Source organism: Lutra lutra, chromosome 4 (genome assembly GCF_902655055.1).
Source record: "Lutra lutra chromosome 4, mLutLut1.2, whole genome shotgun sequence".
NCBI classification, from domain to species: domain Eukaryota; kingdom Metazoa; phylum Chordata; class Mammalia; order Carnivora; family Mustelidae; genus Lutra; species Lutra lutra.
This window is the reverse complement of record NC_062281.1, coordinates 164964156-164987270: the sequence shown is the minus strand read 5'-3', so window position 1 is coordinate 164987270 and position 23115 is coordinate 164964156. Positions and strand designations below refer to the sequence as shown.

Here is a 23115-nt window from a genome sequence, read left to right as displayed (position 1 = left end):
AGGATTTGACAGAGGTGGAGAAGAGAAGGCCCAGTTATTTCTGAACTCTGTCTTTGACAACTCCAAAAACTTTTAAGTCAAAGGTGGCAAGAATTCTTAAGACTAAGCAAAACACTGGCGCCTGGGTGGTTCAGTTGGTTAAGCGTCTGCCTTCGGCTCAGGTCATGATCTCAGGGTCCTGGGATAGAGCCCTGCACTGGGCTCTCTGCTCAGCAGGAGTCCACTTCTCCATCTGTGCTCTCTTTCTCCCTCTCTCTCTCTCCTGTTCTCCCTCAAATAAAAATTTTTTAAAAAGACTAAGCAAAACAGGGACGCCTGGGTGGCTCAGTTGGTTGGACGACTGCCTTCGGCTCAGGGCATGATCCTGGGAGTCCCGGGATCGAGTCCCGCATCGGGCTCCCAGCTCCATGGGGAGTCTGCTTCTCTCTCTGACCTTCTCCTTGCTCATGCTCTCTCTCACTGCCTCTCTCTCAAATAAATTTAAAAAAAAAAATCTTTAAAAAAAAATCTTTAAAAAAAAATAAAAAAAAAAATAAAAATTTAAAAAAAAAAAGACTAAGCAAAACAGAATAGCCATCTTCACTGCTTTTTCATTCGACTTACAGGATACTCTCGAGACACATACACTTTAGGGGTTAAGACTGCATAATTTACAAGACTAGAATGTAAAGATTAAAGTCTCTGTACTACCATTTGCACACCTGGTAACTTTGGGAAGTGATTAACCTCTGCAGGTCAAAATTACCTCAATTATAGATGGGTATGGATATAACTATTTTGCAGAACTGTTGTGAGGATTAAATGCCATGGTGCAAGTGCAGGATGTGAATGAGCTCAGTAAATGTTAGCTGCTATGATGATAATAATGATTTGACCAGAAGTACCTAATGGTAAAAATAATGTACTCTTGGTTTGCAGGTAAACACTCATTTTAATAAATCTTACTGCAATATCTGGTTAGACATAACTAGGCTATTTTCATATCCCAAAGGATGGCACATACCATGTTTTACTGAACCAAAACACAACAAATTTTATTAAATGAAAAATAAAATCCTGCAGCACAGTATCAGTTAATAAAAGAATCAAACCTTTTAAATGAAAATATTCTCATACTGCCCATTAATAGCAAAACTGTATTCAAGTACATTGTAAGATAATCATAAAACCTAGTAAGTTAAGGTATTTTTTTAGGTAGAAGACTTAATAAAAGTTCTTGCCTTGGCCCTGGCAAACCGTCATTTGGAGAGAATCTATAAGCTTCTTTCAGTAAGATGAAAAAAAGCAGTTATTTCATTGTCTATTTCCAGTAAAGTCCTAGCATTTTAAAAGGAAACCCACACATGATCTATACAAACCTTTTCAATCCCACTTTTTTTTTTTTAAAGTAGACTCCATGTTCAGCACAGAGCCTAACATAGGACCCAAACTCACAACCATGCTATCAAGACCTGAGCAGAAATCAAGAGTTGGACAACTCAACCAACTAAGCCACCCAGGCATCCCCCACCCCAAGCTGTTTTTAGAATAAAATTTAAGGGGTGCCTGGGTGGCTCACTTGGTTGGGCATCCAAGTCTTGGTTTTGGCTCAGGTCATGATCTCAGGGTCATGGGACTGAGCCCTGCGTCAGGCTCTGCACTTGGCAGGACGGTGCTAGGGATTCTCTCCCTTCCTCTGCTCCTCCCTGCTCTCAAATAAATAAATAAATCTTTAAAAACTTTAATGTGTGATGAAATATTAAGAGCTTCAGAAATTGTTGTCATTCCTATTTCAAAGCCAGTATTTTTCTATTTTGATCACCACATCTGGATCTCCTTAGCAAAGTCCTGCATTAGTCCTTTTTGTACTTTCATAAATGGAAAATTCAAAATAAATTTGAGAATAATACATGAATCTTACTTTAACCAGAAAAACCAACTTCCTGTACAAGTTACTGATAGTCATTGCTACATATATATAAGTGTGTGTATATATATATATATATATATATATATATATATATATATATATATATATAAATATAAAACACTTGTATATAACATTAACTTTTGTAGTATCTGACAATAAGTATTAAAATGTAAACTCTATAAACACAGAATTTTTATCACTACTGTGAACAGGTAAACTCCATTGAGCTGGGGTAGAAAAAGTCTGCCAAACAAAGCAATCAGGAAGTGCTTTAATAGTAGAGTTCCCAGCAATTTCTGATTAGTATTTTATGGGGGAAGGACAATACAACATCTTAATCCTATCATAAGACTCTGACTAAAATAAAACCAGCAGTTTAAGGACAGTAACACATAATAGCAGCAATCCAGCATCTGACTGAGATATAACAGGGCATCTCAACCAAAATCACTTTTAGTTGTTAAAATCTGATTTAACTACATTGTATACAACAGTGACCCAGAGCTTCCCACTAACCAGTATGTTCACTTAAAAGCACCATGCATGAAATTGCAAATCTGGTGCTACCATATTCCACCAGCTATCTCTTTGCTAATAACAGTCCATTCAGACAATAAAGGCACATCTGTTCCTGTAGTGCAACATTTGCCATTCAAACACTTCACATGCCAGACATCACTAATTAACCATGGCAGTATTTCCTACATGGCACAGATGTAGTGTCAGAATTCTTCAATACGTACTCCTCCAGGACACCACTAGTAAGTGAATAGGGTATGCAAGATGAAATTTATCTGCATTCTTGTGTTATTATATGAATATATACAGGGTATATATACAGGGTATAGTATAGGCACAAAGAGTATTCAATCCTGACCACAATGATACTGTTCAACGATTCAAGAAATAAACAGCTGCTATGTGAAAGTAATTCTTAAAAACTTTTCAATAAAAATTTACTTTTCAAAACGGTATTTTAAAAACTCCACTTGAAATTAATAGGATATATATGTCAATTATACTTCAATTAAACAAAAACAACCCCTTGCCCCCAAGAAAACACTCACCTTGTTGACTAAGTGACTGCTCAAAAACTGACTTATAAAGGCTCCGAAATGAGGCACTGAGATCTTCAAAATTATATTCTGAGAAAAGTAGCTGTTTGTCTCGTTCTGGAAGGTTGTACTGTGGCTGCTGTTGAGGAGTTAATGACTGAGAGACTGGTTCTGGATGGTTTGTCACCTAACATTAAAAGAAAATACTACTAATTTAGTAGCTGTATATATCAGAATTGGTCTGTTACATAAAATATATAACTGAAAATATTAGAATAGTTTCTAGAATCCAAAGGAAATAATGTCTCTGCTCTTGGCTTTCCCATCTTCTGTTAAGATAGGCACACAGGACAGACAAGACCACAAAAGTGTTAATTTAATTGATTCTGAAGAACCACAGAAATCTAATCCAACCTCCACATTTCACAGAAGAGGTAAAGAGTTCAAAGAATTTAAATGACCTTCCCAAGATCATACAAATAAATGATAGGCTACTAGGCGTGGAACCTTCCCAGTTTCTGCAGAATCTTCATCTTGATTTCTACTGAAGCAATTTGATCTCAAACTCCACTCTACTATGATATTACTAACATTTCTCATTCTTTTATTCAATTAATCTTTAAGTATTTAAACTCAAATACTGTTGAGCATTGTGAGCCAGGTTGTATGGTGCTGTCCAAAGCCGCAAGGAGCTTCAATACACCTAACTCTTCATTTCTAGAGGGGGAAAAAAAAACTTTTTAATGAAACTAAGGGAAATGAGGAATGAGGGTAACAGATAAAGAAGATTCAGAGAAAAACAGAAGAAAGCATGGCTTTGAGCTATGCAAAGGAAAAAAAAAAGCACCCTAAACACCTAAAAAATAAGAATTATCACTGAAGGCAGCACAACTAGAAATTAAAAAAAGATCAGCAGTATCTATCTTAAAGATTATATCAAGGGGTGGTAAACTGCCATTTTTTTAAGTGCTTTGAAAAATTAAAATATGAACACTCACTGTAAATTTATGCAGCCATTCAAAATGATGCTTATAAGAAATCTGCAGTAACAGAAATAAATAAATTTTGTGTAGGGGAAGGGCTCCACCACGGCACCTTACACATCTCCACACAGGCCACTGGAGGCCAGGCTCAATGGCAGAACGACCTAAGCCTTGGTGATTATCCTGAAACATGGAATGTGAGTGGTCTTATGAGGAGTAGATTCTCATCCATTTCTCATCTACCTTTCTATTCTGCAGGGGGCAGCCATGGGGCAGCTTCTCATCTACCTGTCTAACCTATAGGAAGTTGCCAAGAGACAGTTTCTCAACTGCCTCCCTATTTCCAGAGAGGCAGGGGACTTTCTACTTTTTTCTCTTAGGGTAGAGCTGGGAGTCACAACTGCTTAGCTGCAATATGGAATTTGTCCCTTCACTACAGTGACCCACTACTCGTGAAGTCTGTCATCTGGCTTCTCCAGTTCAGTGTCATCCTGTGGGATGTGGGGAGCTGGCACCATATCCATCTGGCTTATACATAAGTAATAACAATGTCTCTGTACATTTGGGCTCACTGTGTCCTGGTAGGATCAACCTATATATATGTGGAGAGCCCAACCAGCAGCTGGTGTTGTCCTGCTGCTCACAGAGTGTTCGATGACCACTTGACATCATTAAAGGACAAAGCATGGTATGTAATGTCCAGCTTTTCAAAGTAGTTTAACCTTCCTACACGTACTGGCATTAGAGACATTTTTGTTCTTCCTTCTGTTACCTAGTTCTACAGATTTAATTTTTTCCTTTGTATTATATTTTGTGATACAGGACTCTTGGTGTCAAGATTTTCTACATTCGCATTATTTTAAAAATAACTTAGTATCATTAAATCTCTGCGGGGCGCCTGGGTGGCTCAGTGGGTTAAAGCCGCTGCCTTCGGCTCAGGTCATGATCCCAGGGTCCTGGGATCGAGCCCCGCATCGGGCTCTCTGCTCAGCGGGGAGCCTGCTTCCCTTCCTCTCTCTCTCTGCCTGCCTCTCTGCCTACTTGTGATCTCTGTCTGTCAAATAAATAAATAAAATCTTTTAAAAAAATATATCATTAAATCTCTGCTTAGTTTGCTTCAGTGCTCCAACTAGTCCTTTTATATTATGATTTCATCATTTCTGAGTGCTTTTATTTCACCTCTTGATCCACAAGGTAAGTTTTTCAGAAGGGCACATGAAAACAAAGGTAGCAAGCTTTTTAAGCTCTGTGCATCAAAGAATGTCTTTCTCTTTATTTCACGTATGAATGCAAATTTGGCTGGCCATAATATTTATAAATCCAAATCTATTGTCTCAAAACTCTATGTGCAGTATTATTCCATTATCCTCTGGTATTTAGCATTATAGAAGAGAAGTATGATTTGTGTTTCTTTGAATGCATCTAATTTCTTCTACAAGAGTATTTATATAGATGATTACTTTTGAAATTTTAAAATTTATTGTGATGGGTCTAAATACAGGTTTTTTCCCCCATCAACTTTTCCTATAACTCAGTAACACTTTCCTAATCTCTATTTCTTTGAAAACTGCTTCTGTACCAACTGTTCTAGCTTCTTCTTCAGGGACACCCGTAATTCTTAATTCTCCAGATCTATTATCTTCTCTGACATTAACTGTTATTGCTCTACCTGATACTTCTGCATTCTGAAAGAATATAGTAGGTCTTTTCCCCCAGAGCACTGATAACAGTTTTGAGGAGCCACCTTTTGTTTTCCTACATTCAATGTGAATTTTAATTCTGCTCCCTAAGTTTTGGTTTCCCTTGTGTTATCTTCTTATTTAAGGTTCCCTTCCCTTATATATCTTTGTCCTGTGTAAGGTTTTACCTATTTACTCATCCTGCAACAGAGAGTGATCTGGTGAGATCAAATTTAAACCAATGTACAGTGGCAGTATATGGCTCCTGGGCTCTGTTCTAAGTCTTCTAGGGAGGACAGTTGCCAGATGATTTGAAAAGAGGTATCAGATAACACAAGGATCATGTTCTTATAATAGGTAACAAAATCAGCACACACGGGTCCCTTTATAGAAAATAGTTTTGTTTACCACACCAAAATTAAAAATATAAGACTGGTTAATAATTGGGTACCAAGTCACCCTAACCTCTGAGGTTTGTAGAACTCCCTTCTCAGATCTACAGATGGAAAACAAGGTGATACACACATTCTGTAAACTCTTATCAAGGACTGTGAAGTATCATCAAATATAGCTTTGCTAGACTAAAGTACGACTTTGTTTTCCTATTCCAATTACTTTTCACTTGAACAGAAAACAGATAAAGTAGACCAAAATAATAAAACACAGTATAATCACCTATCTGTACCTAACCTGTTAAAATATAAGTACCCAATTAAAACACTATCAAGGTAGGAATCTGCTCTACTTATCTAAGCTAAATGAATTGATTAGTTAAAATATACATCTTCACTTTTTATTTAAACTTCAATGATATTTGGCTTAGTTTTAAGCACTAAAGGAATACTCAATAAAGAAGCTAACTTCATCAAGACTTACCGGTGTATAACTATGCACACTTCCAACACTGTTCAAATTAACAGATGCCAAACTCTGGTCTGAGAGACTGTTGTTAAGGCTGCTGCGTGGGCTATCACTACCATCCTGATCAGTGTTGTACAACGTTACCTAGAAAAGAAAAATACTGCATAAGTAGTTCTCACTGTAAAGAGTACTTTCTAAGCAACTCTACAAAAAAACAATTAGGTTGGTATATAGCAGAAAGACAAAATGTTAATAGTCTTTCCTACCCCAACTCCATGCCCTTCACTGCTAACTCCATGAAATAATATTACTGAAATAAATTACTCTCAAACTGAAAAATATCCTATCCAGAAGTACATAAATTCCATATACTATCAAGTGTAATTTGTTCATCAACATTTAATAAGGAGATTACAGGTATTTCTACAATGTATAAATTTATTTTTACTCAAGCTTTAAGGAAAACTGTTATTCTCTTCTATCAAAATACTAGTAACTGAAAAGAACACAAAAAAGGCATTTTTAAAAATCACAGGCATCATAGTAGTTATATAATGGACACTCAATTGTCCACAACATACTTGCAAAATCTCATGTATGTGATCTAATTTTTTAAAATAGCAATGATTATGGGGCACCCAGGTGGCTCAGGTGGTTAAATATCCGACCCATGGTATCAGCTCAGGTCATGATCTCAGGGTTGTGGAATCAAGTACCACATCAGGCTCCACGCTCAGCACAGAGTCTACTTGAGATTCTCTCTTTCTCTCCCTCTGCCCCTCCCCCACCACACTCTTTCTCTCTAAACAAATAAATCTTGTAAACAAAAATAAGATGCTAACACACACACATCAGATGCTAAGGACTATAAATCAAACTGTTAACAACTATTAACCAGTAGGAGGCTAGGCATTTCTGAAGACTTATAATTTTTAATTAGAAACAACGAGTATTTTTAAAACAGATAACTAGCCTTATTAACCCTCAAGGTTCTATTCAGATGGTATAGCCAACTTTCCTTTCAATGCTGCTACTTCCATGGCACAATACATTTAGCTTTATGGTAAAACTAATTTTTACCCACTACTAGACTGTTAGCTCCTTGAGTCTCTAGTAAGTAATCATAACCAACATAGTGCTTTCTACTCAGTACACAATTAATAAGTATTTGCTGACTGAACAACCAATTGAGCTATCACCATCCTTCTGTTTGCGCTAAGAATGGGATCATGCTAAACGATACAAACATCTGCCAAAAGAGGCCAAACATGTAGAAAACTAAGCATGTATCCCTCTCTACTGAGGGCAAAACCAAACTGTCCCCCATTCACATCAGCTAGAAACAGTAACACGCCTAGGAACTAATTAGGGAAAAGAATATAAGATAATCTAAGAGGAAATAAAGGAAACTCTGGCAAACACTTCCAACATAAATTTCATTAAAAAAAAAAATCATGTGTAAGCCTGATGATTCACAGACCTGTACCCCTGGGGCAAATAATATATGTTAATAAAAATAATTTTTTAAAAATCAAGCTTACTGGCTCCTAGCCAACAAATTACAAGCACCCTATGGTAATTTTCTTAGCCACTCACACTCTCTCCTTTCCATGCTCCATTACGTACCACTCAAGTCAGAAATCTTGGACAAGGGGCGCCTGGGTGGCTCAGTGGGTTAAGCCGCTGCCTTCGGCTCAGGTCATGATCTCAGGGTCCTGGGATCGAGTCCCGCATCGGGCTCTCTGCTCAGCAGGGAGCCTGCTTCCCTCCCTCTCTCTGCCTGCCTCTCTGTCTACTTGTGATCTCTCTCTGTCAAATAAATAAATAAAATCTTTAAAAAAAAAGAAATCTTGGACAAAATCTTAATAGCTTATTTTTATCTGGAAAGAGGATAAACATTCTAATAAAGATTACTAGTTTATTACAATGGGCATACTTATGTAATCACCATCTAGAACAAAATAGAGACCTATCCTCAAACTTTGATCCTAGAACACTTTCGCAGTCTTAAAAACCGAAGCGTCGGGGCGCCTGGGTGGCTCAGTGGGTTAAGCCGCTGCCTTCGGCTCAGGTCATGATCTCAGGGTCCTGGGATCGAGTCCCACATTGGGCTCTCTGCTCAGCAGGAAGCCTGCTTCCCTCTCTCTCTCTCTGCCTTCCTCTCCGTCTACTTGTGATCTCTCTCTGTCAAATAAATAAATAAAATCTTTAAAAAAAAAAAAAAAAAAAAACCGAAGCGTCAAGGAGCTTGTTTGTACTGATACATCTATTAATAATTGGCATATTATGTTCCCCCAAATAATAACTGGAATACATATTAAAACACATTATTAATTTTAAAATAACAATTATAAACCCGGCTAAAATGGTAACATAAGAAATATTTTCTCCCAATAAACACAATTAGACTTCCCTTATTTTACTTTCTTGTAAATCTCAACGCCTGGCTTAACAGAAGCAGCTGGGTTTTCTTACCCACTTCTGTACTCCATCAGCTGCAGTAAGGTGTTTAGGTGGAACAATACAAAGAAAATCCAGCACCACACATATATGTATTTGGAAAAGGGAAGAATATTTTAACAGACTTTCAGATTATTGTGGATGGTCTTTTTTGATACTACACCAAAACATGACAAGTGAAAATTTTTTTCAAGATTAGTTGCAATGCGGATCTGAAAACATACCAATAAATTTTTCATACTGTCACACTGAAATCTTCTGTTCTACCTTGTACTTTGAATGGATCATTCATCCAAGCATGATTTTATAACATGCACTGGCCATCTGGAAAATACTGGTTCACTAAGTTATACAAATCTCCCAAATACTGACACATTTCATTATACAACATTAAAACACCATACTTGCTAACATCACCAATGATCTCTTTAAAAAGTAGTCTTTAGGGGCGCCTGGGTGGCTCAGTGGGTTAAGCCGCTGCCTTCGGCTCAGGTCATGATCCCAGGTCCTGGGTTCGAGCCCCACATCGGGCTTTCTGCTCAGCAGGGAGCCTGCTTCCTCCTCTCTCTGCCTGCCTCTCTGCCTACTTGTGATTTCTCTCTGTCAAATAAATAAATAAAATCTTTAAAAAAAAAAATAAAATAAAAAATAAATAAAAAAAAAATAAAAAGTAGTCTTTAAAGTCTCCTATCATATTCGCTGTGGTGGATAAAAGTTTTCCTAACTTCCATTTTTGCTTAAGAGCTCAAATTTTATCACTAGCAAAGGATACTGACAATTGTTTTCCTTGAGGTGACAAACTCACTTTATTATCAAGAAAACATCTGCCAAATCTGAATAATCAGTGTCAGTTTTTCTTTCATGTAAAAAAAAATGATCCAAGCAGCTAGGTCCACATCCAACTCAAAGACCCACACGAAGAGGGCTGTTCTTCCTTGAAGCAATCAATGTAGTTCAGCATGTAGTCTAAGTGTTTTATGTATACTTCCCATTTCATCACAGAGAATATTAAAAAGACATGTATTCAAAGGTCACAACTTGATAAAACTATTTTTCCTGTTTCACCAAGGATATCATTAAGTTAAACTAGTATGGGCGCCTGGGTGGCTCAGTGGGTTAAAGCCTCTGCCTTCGGCTCAGGTCATGGTCCCAGGGTCCTGGGATCGAGGCCCGCATCGGGCTCTCTGCTTGGCAGGGAGCCTGCTTCCTCCTCTCTCTCTGACTGCCTCTCTGCCTACTTGTGATCTCTCTCTCTGTCAAATAAATAAATAAAATCTTTAAAAAAAAAAAAAAAAAAAGTTAAACTAGTATTTTTTTTTCAACCTGAGGGGTGTTGGCAGGGAAGAATAAAATGAATACTAGTACACTTTGGGGTCACCGCCTTGATCTGTGCTAACATTTACTACTGCTTATGCTGCATCAATGAAAATATAAAAATAAAGGAAAAGGCAAATAATATTTTAGTATTATCATTAAAATAGTCTGACCTCATGGAATCCCAAAAGGGTCTTAGTTACCTAAGTGTCCACAGACCACAGAACCTCTGATACAGAACACAACCAGCACTCCTTAAGGCCAGTTCATGTGCTCTCCCAATCATTAACCAGCTGGTCATTACCCATCCCCCTCTCTGACATAGGCACCCATTATACCAAACTTCCGCCACTATTGGTTAGCTTATCTGTTTTCTGAATGAAGTATAAATGGAATCATACAGTGCGCCTGGGTGGCTCAGTGGGTTAAGCCTCTGCCTTCTGCTCAGGTCATGGTCTCAGGGTTCTGCGATCTAGCCCTACATCGGGTTCTCTGCTCAGCAGGGAACCTGCTTCCCCCTCTCTCTCTGCCTGCCTCTCTGTCTGCTTGTGATCTCGTCAAATAAATAAAATCTTTTTTAAAAAAATAAATGGAATCATACAATGTATATCCTTTTCTGTCCTTTTACAGTAAAATCAGCTAAAGGATTACACAAAGCTTTACACTAATTCTGCTCTTACATCTTTATCACTTCCTTTGTAGAGCAGCACCATTTGTTGAGAGACAACACTGAGTTGTGTTCCGTAAGTCTATTTGTCTTATGCCAATACCACTCTTTCAATTACTGTAGGTTTACTCTTGATAACTGGAAGTATAAATCCTCCTCCATACCTTTTCTTTTTTTAAAGATTTTATTTACTTATTTAACAGAGAGAAAGACACAGAGAGAGGGGGAACATAGGCAGGGGGAGTGGGAAAGGGAGAAGCAGGTTTCCCGCTGAGCAGGGAGCCTGATGCAGGGCTCGATCCCAGGACTCTGGGATCATGACCGGAGCCAAAGGCAGACACCTAACGACTAAACCACCCAGGCGCCTTGCTACCGTACCTTTTCTTTCAACATTATCTTTAACTACCATTTGCCATTTGGATTCTCATTTATATTTTAAGATCACCTGGTCATTTTCTATTCCCGTTCCTTCCCCCAAAAAAGCATTGTGGACCTCTGACTGGGATATTAAATCTGTAAGTATACTGAGGAAAAACTGACTTCTTTACAATAACCTTCCCTATGAAAATTATGTATCCATTTATTTATATATGCATTTTCTCTCAGTAACTTTTTATAATTTTATGTGTAGAGTTCACCTTCCACTTAATCCTAGGTATTTAATGTTTTTGAATGTTAATGTAAGTTTTATTATTTCTTTAATCTTATTTTCCAATTGTCTGACTTATACACAGAAATGCTATTGATTTCTAAAGTCAAACACTGATCTTCTATTAAGAACTTAAGTTCATTCATGAATTCTAAGAGCTTATCTGTAGATTTCTTTTGAATTTTCCACATAAACAATCATATCACTTATGAATGATAGCTAGGTTTCTTAAAGTTTATGTTTAACATTTGTTTGGTTAATACTTCCATTTCTCTTCTACCTGCCTGAATACTATTGTTGTCCTGTATTTTACTTCTACATGTTATATACCCACAATATGTTTGTTATTTTTGCTTTAAGCAGTATATTATCTTTTAAAGAGATTTAAATTTTTTTAAAAATGCTTTATATTTACCTATAGTTACCATTTCTGGTCCCCAATTCCTTTCTGTAGATCCAGATTTCTAGTTGTTACCACAGCACACAAATATTCTACATACTTTTTTAGTCTTTTCATGTTTCATTTTGTCTAACTTTTTATCTTCAATAATCTTTCCTTCTACAATGTCTAATCTGTTGTTCATTCCACCCAGCGTATTTTTCAAATTAGACATAATTTGTATCTCCAAGAAGTTCGATTTGGATTTTAAGAGTATCTTCCATATGTCTACATAATGTTCAACCTATCCTTTTACTCCTCTATGGAATACAGTTGTAAAAACTGGGCTTTTCCCAACTTTACTGAAATATAATTAACATATAAGTTTAAGGTATACAATGTGTTCATTTGATACACTTATATACTTCAAATTAAATACCACCATAGCTTTAACACCTCCATCACCTCACATAATTACCATTTCCTTTTGATTTAAGATCTACTTACCTAATAACTTTCATGTATACATGAATACAATATTGTTAACAATAATCACCATGCCATATAAAAGATCCCCCAAACTTAATCATCTTATAACTGAAAAGTTTATACGTTTTGAGACTAACATTTCTCCATTTTTCCTGTCCCATAGCCCCTGGTAACTACCATTCTACTTTCTATGAATCAGGCCTTTTAAGATTCCATATATAAATGATATCATACAGTATTTGTCTTTTCCTGCCTGACATTTCACTTGGCATAATACCCTCAAGGTCCATTCAACATTGTCTCGAATGGCAGGATTTTCTTCTCATGGCTAAAGAATATTCCATTGTGTGTGTGAGTGCACATGCATGCATGCACACATATACCTCCAGCTTCATTGCCCATTCACCCAATGATAGGTTATTTCTATATCTTGGCTTATGATAATTGTTTATGTTGCTTTATACTAATTCTATCATCTCTGTTATTTCTGGGTCAGTTTTGATTAATTTTCTCCTCATTACAGTTGCTTTTTGTTTTTTTTTTTAACTTTTTTTTTTTTTTTTTTTTTTTTTTTTTACTACTTCTATGCCAGCCTGGTAATTTTTTTTTTTTTAAGATTTTATTTATTTATTTGTCATAGAGAGAGAAGCGAGAGTGAGCACAGGCAGACAGAGTGGCAGGCAGAGGGAGAAGCAGGCTCGCTGCCAAGCAAGGAGCCCGATGTGGGACTCGATCCCAGGACGCTGGGATCATGACCTGAGCCGAAGGCAGCTGCTTAACCAACTGAGCCACCCAGGCGTCCCCAGCCTGGTAATTTTTTATTGGGTGCCAGACCACTGTGAATTTTATACTGATAAGTGCTAGATATTTTTGTATTCTTCTTTTTTTTAAAGATTTTATTTATTTATTTGACAGACAGAGATCACAAGTAGGCAGAGAAGCAGGCAGAGAGAGGAGGAAGCAGGGTCCCTGCTGAGCAGAGAGCCCGATGTGGGGCTCGATCCCAGGACCCTGGGATCATGACCTGAGCTGAAGGCAGAGGCTTAACCCACTGAGCCACCCAGGCACCCATATTTTTGTATTCTTATAAACCTTCTTGAGCTTTATTCTGGAACACAGTTAAATTATTTGATAACAGGCATAAAGTACTGATACATGCTATAACATGGCTGAACCTTGAAAAATGTGTTTAGTGAAAGAAGTCAGACATAACAAGTTACAAATTATATGATCCCATTTATATGAAATGTCCAGAATAGGAAAATCCACAGAATTAAAAAGTAAATTAACAGTTACAAGAAATGGATGGAATAGGAAATCACTGGTAATGGGTGCAGGCTTTTCTTTCCAGGGTGGGTGACGAAAATTTTCCAGAATTACATGGTGGTTCATGGCTGCACACCCTTGTGAATATACCAAAACCACTAGCTGTAACTTTAAAGGGGGAAATTTTATAATGGTCTCTGAATTACATCTAAGAAACTTCAAATCAAATTTTAAAATTAGAATTACTTGAAAACAGACCAATCCTTTTGAGTTTTGCTTTGAAGGTATGTTGATAGGACCAGAGCACAATTTTAGTCTAGAGTTAATTTTATTCCACTACTGAATCAAAATCCCGAGTACTTTACTTAATGACCTGTGAATTATGAAGACTTTCACTTTTGTGTGAACAGTAACTATGCCTGGCCCTACAGAAGTATCAGTAATTTTCTACACTAATCCTTGCAGGTGGTTCTTTCCCTAGTCTTCCTTACTCGTGCACTATAAATACCAACTGAAGACTCAGGGGGCACCCTCAGTATATCACTGGAATTCTCTCTTGGTGTAGCTTTCTCCTCTCTAATATGGTGCCCTGTGAACTCTAGCCACCTCAGGGATTCCATGATCTCCCAACTCCACCTGGCTCCACTCAGTGAGACCTCTGGGCCTTAGAAACTTTCTCGAAACAGTAAGCTAGGACAATCATAGGGGCGACCTTATTTGTTCACAATTTCTCAGGAGGACTGTGTTATGGCTCAATCTCTTGAAAACCACTATTTCATATATTTTGTCTACTTTGTCAGTTGTTTCAGGTAGTGGAGTAAATTTAGGCCCTGTTATTCCATGTTGGCCAGAACCAACAAATCTTTACAAAGAACCAGCTTCTTTCTGTTGACTTATTTATTTATTTATTTTTTACTACCTTTGTCTTCTTCAGATTTATCTTGCTCTTTATCTAGATGCTTACATCATTAATACTCAATCCTTCTATTCTAGTATACACATTTAAGGTTAATACTTCAACTGTGGGCGCCTGGGTGGCTCAGTGGGTTAAAGCCTCTGCCTTCGGCTCAGGTCATGATCCCAGGGTCCTGGGATCGAGTCCCGCATCGGGCTCTCTGCTCAGTAGGGAGCCTGCTTCCTCCTCTCTCTCTGCCTACTTGTGATCTCTGTTAAATAAATAAATAAAATCTGGGGCGCCTGGGTGGCTCAGTGGGTTAAAGCCTCTGCCTTTAGCTCGGGTCATGATCCCAGGGTCCTGGGATCGAGCCCCGCATCGGGCTCTCTGTTCAGCAGAGAGCCTGCTTCCCTTCCTCTCTCTCTGCCTGCCTCTCTGCCTCCTTGTGATCTCTGTCTGTCAAATAAATAAATAAAATCTTTAAAAAAAAAATTAAATAAATAAATAAATAAATAAAATCTTTAAAAAAAATACTTCAACTCTACTCCTTCTATAGGCTTTCATAATTCATATGTCTATTAGTCATCAATTCAAAGTATTTTCTATTAGGATTTCTTCTTGATCCCTGGGTTATTTATAACTATACTGCTTAATCTGCAAACTTTGGGTGATTATCTGATCATCTATTTGCTATTATTTCTACCTTAATTCCACTGTGCTGGAAAATATACACTATATGGTGTTGGTCTTCTGAAGTTTGCTGAGACTTCCTTTATGGTCTAGCATAAATCAGTATTACATGATCAATTTTGGTAAATATGCCATGTGCACATAAAAAGGGTATATTCGGGGGATGCCTGGGTGTACAGTCAGCTGAGTGTCCAACTCTTGGTTTTGGCTCAAATCATGATCTCAAGGTCATGAGATCCAACCAAGAAAGGCTCCACACTCGGCAGTCTGCTTTAGACTCTCTCTCCTCTGCCCCTCTCCCCCACATTCCCTCGCTTGCTAAAATAAATAAATCCTGTTAAAAAAAAGCATATTCTGCAATTGTTAAGTATCTGTATGTATGTATGTATATGTATGTGTATGTACATATATGCCTCAAGTGGAACAAACTTCCTAATTTCCTGGTTCAAATCTTCTGCATCTTTAATGGAATTTGTGTGATTATGTTTTGATTCTGATTTGCTTCTATGAGTTATAAAGAGACATATGTTAAAATCTTCCTCTTTGGTCAAGGACTTGTCCATTTCTCTTTTGAGTTTTGTCAGCTCTTGAAGCATATATAAATTTAGTATTGTTCCTTATTGAAATGATCCTTTTGCATAACAAAATATCTTTGTTTTCAGTAATACGTCTTGTGGTTTAAGATATATCTCTGGCGGGGTGGGGTGCCTGGGTGGCTCAGTTGGTTAAGTGTCTGACTCTTGGCTCAGGTCATGATCTCAGGGTTGTGAGATCGAGCCTCACATTGGGTTCCATGCTCAGCCCAGAGTCTGCTTGAGGTTCTTTCTGGCTCTCTTGTAAGCAGCACATAGGTGAATTTTATTTTTCATCCAGTCTGACAATCTCTGATTTTTAAATGGAATATTCTGTACATTTACGTTTATTTCCTAACAGAACTCAATTTTTAAAAAAAAAAAATTTATTTATTTGAGAGAGAGAAAGAGACAGAAAGAGGGAGAGGGAGAGGAAGAAGCAGACTCCCCACTGAGCACAGAAGCTTGATGTAGAACTTCATCCCAGGACCCTGGGATCATGACCTGAGCCAAAGGGAGAAGGTTAACCAACTGAGACACCCAGGAGCCCAATCCAACACAACTCAATTTAAGTACATATTTGTTTTCCTGTTTTCCCTCTCCCTTCTTTATTCATTTCTTTCCTCCTTTCTTGTCTACTTTTGGATATATTATTTTTCCTTTTTTCCTTTTTTTTTTTTTAAGATTTTATTAGAGAGATGGTGAGAGACCAGAAGTAGGCAGAGCAGCAGGCAGAGGGAGAGGGAGATGCAGGCTCTCTGCCGAGCAGGGAGCCCGATGTGGGGCTCAATCCAAGGACCCTGGAATCATGACCTGAGGCGATGGCAGCCACTTAACCAACTGAGCCACCCAGGCGCCTCTCCTTATTTACTTTATATTATTTTACTATTCTTGTAGTAAGTAATAATATGACCAGTATCTTGAGTATTGTTAGAAATTCAAATTTTTCAGGGGTGCCTGGCTGGCTCAGTTGGTAGAGTGTGTGTGACTCTTCATCCTGGAGTTAGGAATTCAAGCCCCATGTTGGGTGTAGAGATTACTCAAAAAAAAAAAAAAAATCTTCGGGGCACCTGGCTGGCTCAGTCAGTGGAACATGGGACTCGATCTCAGGGTTGAGCTCAAGCCCTACACTGGTGTGGAGATTACTTTTAATCCTTAAGAAAAACCCCAAAAAACAAAACAAAAACAAAGTAATTCAAATTTTCAGACCCCAATTCAACGTACTAAAACCAGAAATTCTCAGGTGAGGCCCAGCAATTTGGGTTTTAACAAGACCTCCTACTTACTGTGACAAATGCTGATGTATTAAAAGAACCACTGCCCTGGGACACCTGGGTGGCTCAGTTGGTTGGACAACTGTCTTCGGCTCAGGTCATGATCCCGGGGTTCCAGGATCGAGTCCCACATCGGGCTCCCAGCTCCATGGGGAGTCTGCTTCTCCCTCTGACCTTCTCCTTGCTCATGCTCTCTCTCACTGTCTCTCTCCAAATAAATAAATAAAATCTTTAAAAAAAAAAAAAAAAAAAACCACTGCCCTAAATATTATAATATGTTCTTGACTTAGTACTTCCACCACTTCCACTGCAATGCAAAGACTTTAACTGTATATACAGTTAATCCTTCACATCATGGCTTTGAACCACATGTGTCCACTTATATACAGAATTTTTTCAATAAACATAGCACAGGGACACCTGGATGGCTCAGTCAGTTTCAGGTTATGATCTCAGGGTTGGGCACGAAGCCTGCTGAAGATTCTCTCTCTCCCTCTCCCCCAGCCTCTCCTCCCACTAAAAAAAAAAAAAAGAAAAAGAAAAGAAAAAAAGATAAACACAGCACAGTTACTGGGGCGCCTGGCTGGTTCAGTAGGTAGAGCATGCAACTCGATCTCAGTCTTGTGAGTTCAAGCCCCATGTTGGGCAGAGAGTTTGATTTAAAAAATATAAATAAATAGGTGTGCCTGGGTAGCTCGGTTATTTGAGTGTCTGAGCCCCACAATCAGGTTGGGAGTCTGCTTGTCCCCCTCATTCTGCTTCTCCCTACACTCACACTCATGCATGTTCTCTCTCTCTCAAATGAATAAAAATCTTTAAAAATAAATAAATATACAGTACAGTACTGTAAAAGTATTTTTCTCTTCCTTCAGATTTTCTTAACATTTTCTTTTCTCCAGCTTTTTTCTGTAAGAATAGTATATAATGCATTTAACATAACACAACATGTATTAATGAACTATTTATGATATCAGTAAGGCTTCCAGTCAACAGCAGATTATTGGTTAGGTTTTGGGGAAGTCAAAGGCAGAGACAGAGATTTTCAACTGTGCGGGAAGCAGCAGCATCGGCACCCCTAAACTACACACTGTTCTAGGGTCAACCATATTCCTGCCTTACCCTTATACTGTCATGTCTTTTAACTTCTATAGTATTTTAGACTCAAAGGCATTGTGTTATGTAACAGAACTGCTATTGTTGTATTTTTATAAACACTCAATACACACTTAGATTTACCAACAGACATACTCTCTGGTGTTCTTCGTTCTTTCCTGCACAGGATAATTTCCTTCTATCTGAAAAATTAATTCCCTCTATAATACTGGTGTACTAGTAACATATTCTCTCTGTAGAAACCTACTGATTTAAACTTCATTTTGCACAGAAATTTTAATTGTAGAAATCTGGATTAGCAGGTATTACCTTTCAGTAGTATACAGGTTTCATTCTCGTATCTGATTTTTATCATTTCTATTCAGAAGTCAGTGCCTGGCTTACTATTATTCCTTTGAAGTTGCCTGGTTTTGCCTCTGATTTTAAGATTTGTTCATCTTTGTTTTTAGCAGCTCGATTTGGGAGGGGGGACAGCTAGTAAGGATTTTTCATTAATTCTTCTTGAAGTTCTCAAGAAATTCTTGAATCTACACTGTGTTATCTTTCATCAGTTTAAAAATTTTAATATATTGCTTCTTCTTTATTCCTTTCTCCTCTCTTCTGAAACCCTAATAACAAGTTAGATTTCTTCCCCTATATCTCATTTTATCTCTTGAGCTTTTCTGAATTTTCCATTGTTTCTGTTGTTTCAATCTCCATATCTTCTATTGACATTTCTTCCAGTTCACTATTCTATTCTCTTCTCTGGTGTGCCTAATCTGCTGTTAAACCCATCTATCAAATTCTTAATTTCAGTTACTATATTTTTCAGTTCTAGAGTTTCCTCTTCATTCTTCCATACAGCTTCCAATTCTCTGATAAATTTTCTATAATTCAACTATTTTCTTGAACTAATATTAGTTATAGTTACTTTAAAATCATTATCCAGATCACTTATAAATACGTTTATGCTATCTTTCCCTACCCATCTCCTTGTTATTTAATCATGTGATCCTGTTTCCTGTAATATCTAAAGTTTTTGACTGAAAGTGAGATCTGACTTATGAAAACTTGTAAAAGCTCAGCATAATGTTATTTCTTCCAAAAAGGATTTAATTTTCTTTTGGCAAGTAGAAAAGTATTATATAAACTATAAAGTATATAGCAACCACGCTAGTAACAATTTGAAGCTGGTCTATTCTGGTTTGCTCTTACTTACAGAACATAACCCTTCTGAGGTATCGACTTGAAAGGCTGGAGTGTTTACCATGGCTCCCCCTCCTCCTTGAAGATCATGGACAATAATCATTGTTCCCTCCTTCCTGTGAGACTGCTTGATTCTGAGTAGTGAAAAATCCACTTGATTTGTCTATGCCTGAGTCCAAATACATATGAGTTAGGAATTAGCAAATGCCTTAAGTGGATAATACTTCCAAGCTGAACTCACTTGGGAGATTCAAGAAGATCTTAGTCTTCAAGCCCTGGCTATTTGACAGCCTCAAACTCCAGTGTTTGTCTTCCTAGCCCAATGACTGGTCTAGGCTTCTGGTTTCTGTTTAGCCTCTTTGCCATGCATTGAGAACTGAGAAATGTCCCAAGGGAAATATGCATGGCTTATCTCAATATATTTCCATTTTTCCTGGAATCTTTAGCCCTGAAGTCCTAGCTTTTCTGTGCTCAAATGCCTCTTCCCTCATTTTTATTGTTAGTCGGGGATGGTGGTATTTTATATAGAAAGAAGGATTAATCTAATACTAGCTATTCCATCGCATCTAGTAGCATAAGTCCAAGAACTCCAGTTTTTTTGACCTCCATATTATTTCATCATGAAGTCCAGCATTACTATTTCCTGTTTCCTAAAAGCTACAACTATCTATATTTAGGCCTTAGTATCTCCTACTTGGACTACTACAAAGAACAATATTGGATATTTCTGATTCTAGACCATATGCCTCACTAGAAATTCTCAAGTTTAGTTGGGCACAAAGAGGGATAGTGTCTTTTTTTTTTTTTTTTTTAAGATTTTATTTATTTATTTATTTGACAGATTGAGAGCCAGAGAGCACAAGTAAGGGGAATGGCAGAGGGAGAGAGAGCGGCAGGCTCCCCACTGAGCAGGGAGCCCGATGTGGGGCTCAATCCCTGGACCCTGGATCACAACCTGAGCAGAAGGTAGATGCTTAACTAACTGAGCCACTCAGGAGCACAGGGATGATTTCTTAAAGTACAGATTTCTGAACCTTATCTGTCAGTATAAAATAAATGATTTGGCAGGCCTGCAATAATACCTTGGAATTATCACCAGCACCACTAAATACACACTCGTACACATGCACCCACATACACCTCCCCTAAGTGATTCTGATGGAATCATTCCATGGATTAGTATTTGGGAAAAATCAATACTCTATACCTCAGCTACCAGTTGCCTTTCTAAATTGTCAATCTGATCAGTCGCTAATGATAGTCTGCTTCTATTGGTTTATTATCTTTCTACAAATAAAAAGATCCTATATATATCAGTATAATTATATGTATATAAGTGTGTGTGTGTTTATGTGTGTGCATGATAAAGTAGAAGAAATAAAGCAAGAACAAGTGAAAGCAAGGGAGAGAGGAGAAGAGGTAAAAAAGCAAGATCTGAAAGTGAGACTGAGAGTAGCAGCATAAGACATATATGGCTTCAGGTGCTCATGGTCTAGTAAGGGAGGAAATACATGCATAGAACTTAGTTACTTCATGAATCTCCCAGAGACTTTTTAGGGTTTTGAGATATGAGCTTAAGAAATAACGTTGTAAAGAAAAAAACACTTGGTATTTCACTAGGTATCTAATGACTTGGCATGAAATTTTGAAGTTCTGACCCTTGCTTCAAAAAGAAAGAAAAGAGAAGAGGAAGGGATGGGAGGGGGTAAGGGGAGAAAAGGAAGGGAAGGAAAAGAAAGCAGACTACTACATACTAGTTCTGGATATGCACCTACACTTGAATATTATGAAACAGGTTGACTACCATTCAAAGAACTCTATGAGTTTGTCCAAATTATTCATTTTACTAGATTCTGTTGACCCCCTGGGAATCTGAAAATTTTTTTTCAAGCATATATTTAGAGGGATAATCAATGGTTTTTGAAACAAACTGATTCCATAAAATACTAACTCAAAAATTCCATCAATGGGAACTGGCACTGTCAAGAATTTAAATTAAACAGAGCTTCCCAGTAAGCATCCTCCAACTTCTTTAGAGAACTATTTTCTTCTAATTTGTGTATACCTCAAAACATTGTGGATTCAAGCTTTCAAGCTGCCATTACAGGCTAGCCAAAGTTATGTCATCTTTAAACTCAATCATATAGAACGCTATTGTTATCATAAAGACAAATTAAATGTATTATTCAACAACATTTCAAAAAGTGTTTAAAAAAAAAAAAAAAACAGAATTACTTTGTTAGTCACAGTGTTGATTGCCAGAGTTGGAGAGGCACTTCCCGAAATAATACACTCCATTCCCAAAGAATCTGAATCTATGCTATATGGAGTTGAGGCCTAAAATACAAGAACAAAATAAATAATTATTAGCTCATATATCCAGCAACTTTAACACAATTTGAAGGTATTTCATCAAATTCTCCAACATCCAGTTTTGTGTTTTGTTTCTGAAAACATGAATTTAAATCCCTACTGAAATCTCTTGTACTATATTTTAATATGCCACTGACTTGGTATCACAAAGTCCATTGGTTTGGCTACTTCTTACCAGCTCTTTTAATTGACTACGAGATAGTCCAGCAAAAATAGAGACTGTTAATAGTCCTCTACTATCCATTTCCTCTCTTCTCCCTTTTAGTAATAAAACCCTATAGTTATTGACTTATGACAGCCCAGCTAAATACTACCTTTTCCAGCTTCATCTGAAAGTAGCTGTGGCCATGTGACTAAGGTGTATGTGGCCATGTAACTAACTTGTGTAAGGGAGATGTGAGCAAGATATGTGCAACTTCTGGATCATGTCTTTGAAAAGAACCTGCTTGTCCTCTATTCTGTCTTTCCCTATTATTGCAGGCTGGGACACAGACACAGTGGTGGTAATCTTGCTTAACCAAATAATCAAGGGTAATACTCTAGGGAACACGGAAAAGATGAGATTAGAAGGAACATGGAAATCTGAATGAACTTGTGGAACACACCTGGCTATCTGTTAAATTTAACAGCTCAAACTTCTACTTGAAAGAGAAATCTGATTTAAGGTTTTCTTCCTTTGTCTATTAGTGCAACTGAACAGTACTGAATAACACAACTTTACAGACACAGTTAATAGAGTTAATATGGGGGTCAAAATTCTGTATTTATAATCAGGGATATAAATAGTGATAACTCCTCCTTTGTTCATAAGAGATAGTGTCTATGGCTTTGTTGAGGACTCAAGAATGTTCAACTTCAAATGCTGAAAACTAACAAAGGACAGATAGGAATAATTTGTGGCTACGATGCTAGTTCTATGTATATTCCTTTTCTAGCAAAAACAACCTAACCTGTGCCACACGGTCCCAAGTGAAGATGCATTTTTAAAAGATCACACTGAATGAAAAAGAGAGCACTTTCACTGAGACCCATTTCTAAGATTAATCTATTTATCACTTAATCCTCATCATTAATTTCTTTCATCAGATAACCTACAAAGGTAAGGAACAGGCAGCTTGACTGAAATGAAAAAAGAGAAAAAGACAAGGGTCACCTCCCCACCCTGCCCCCTGGAAGATAGAATCTAGCACTTATGTGCTGGGTACACATTGAGAGTAAGGTAAAAGTGGCAAATGGCTTCAGAAATACAAATGGAAGAACTACAAAGACAACCTGGTTTATGCCTCAATTTTGGTGCCAGTC

General features: G+C 37.5%; 1 protein-coding gene across 3 annotated transcripts in view; it reads right to left on the bottom strand.

The window, feature by feature from the left end:
- The window catches only part of FOXJ3 (forkhead box J3), a 153943-nt gene that overhangs the window by 24030 nt on the left and 106798 nt on the right, over positions 1 to 23115 (bottom strand). For 2 of the 3 annotated variants that reach the window (XM_047724681.1, XM_047724682.1), the window contains exons 6-8: positions 21676 to 21777; positions 6503 to 6631; positions 2977 to 3151 (exon numbers count right to left, since the gene is read on the bottom strand). In XM_047724681.1, coding sequence (XP_047580637.1) covers positions 2977 to 3151; positions 6503 to 6631; positions 21676 to 21777 — 406 coding nt within the window. The remainder of the gene's footprint in view (positions 1 to 2976; positions 3152 to 6502; positions 6632 to 21675; positions 21778 to 23115) is intronic. The other variant, XM_047724683.1, reaches the window with a different exon arrangement.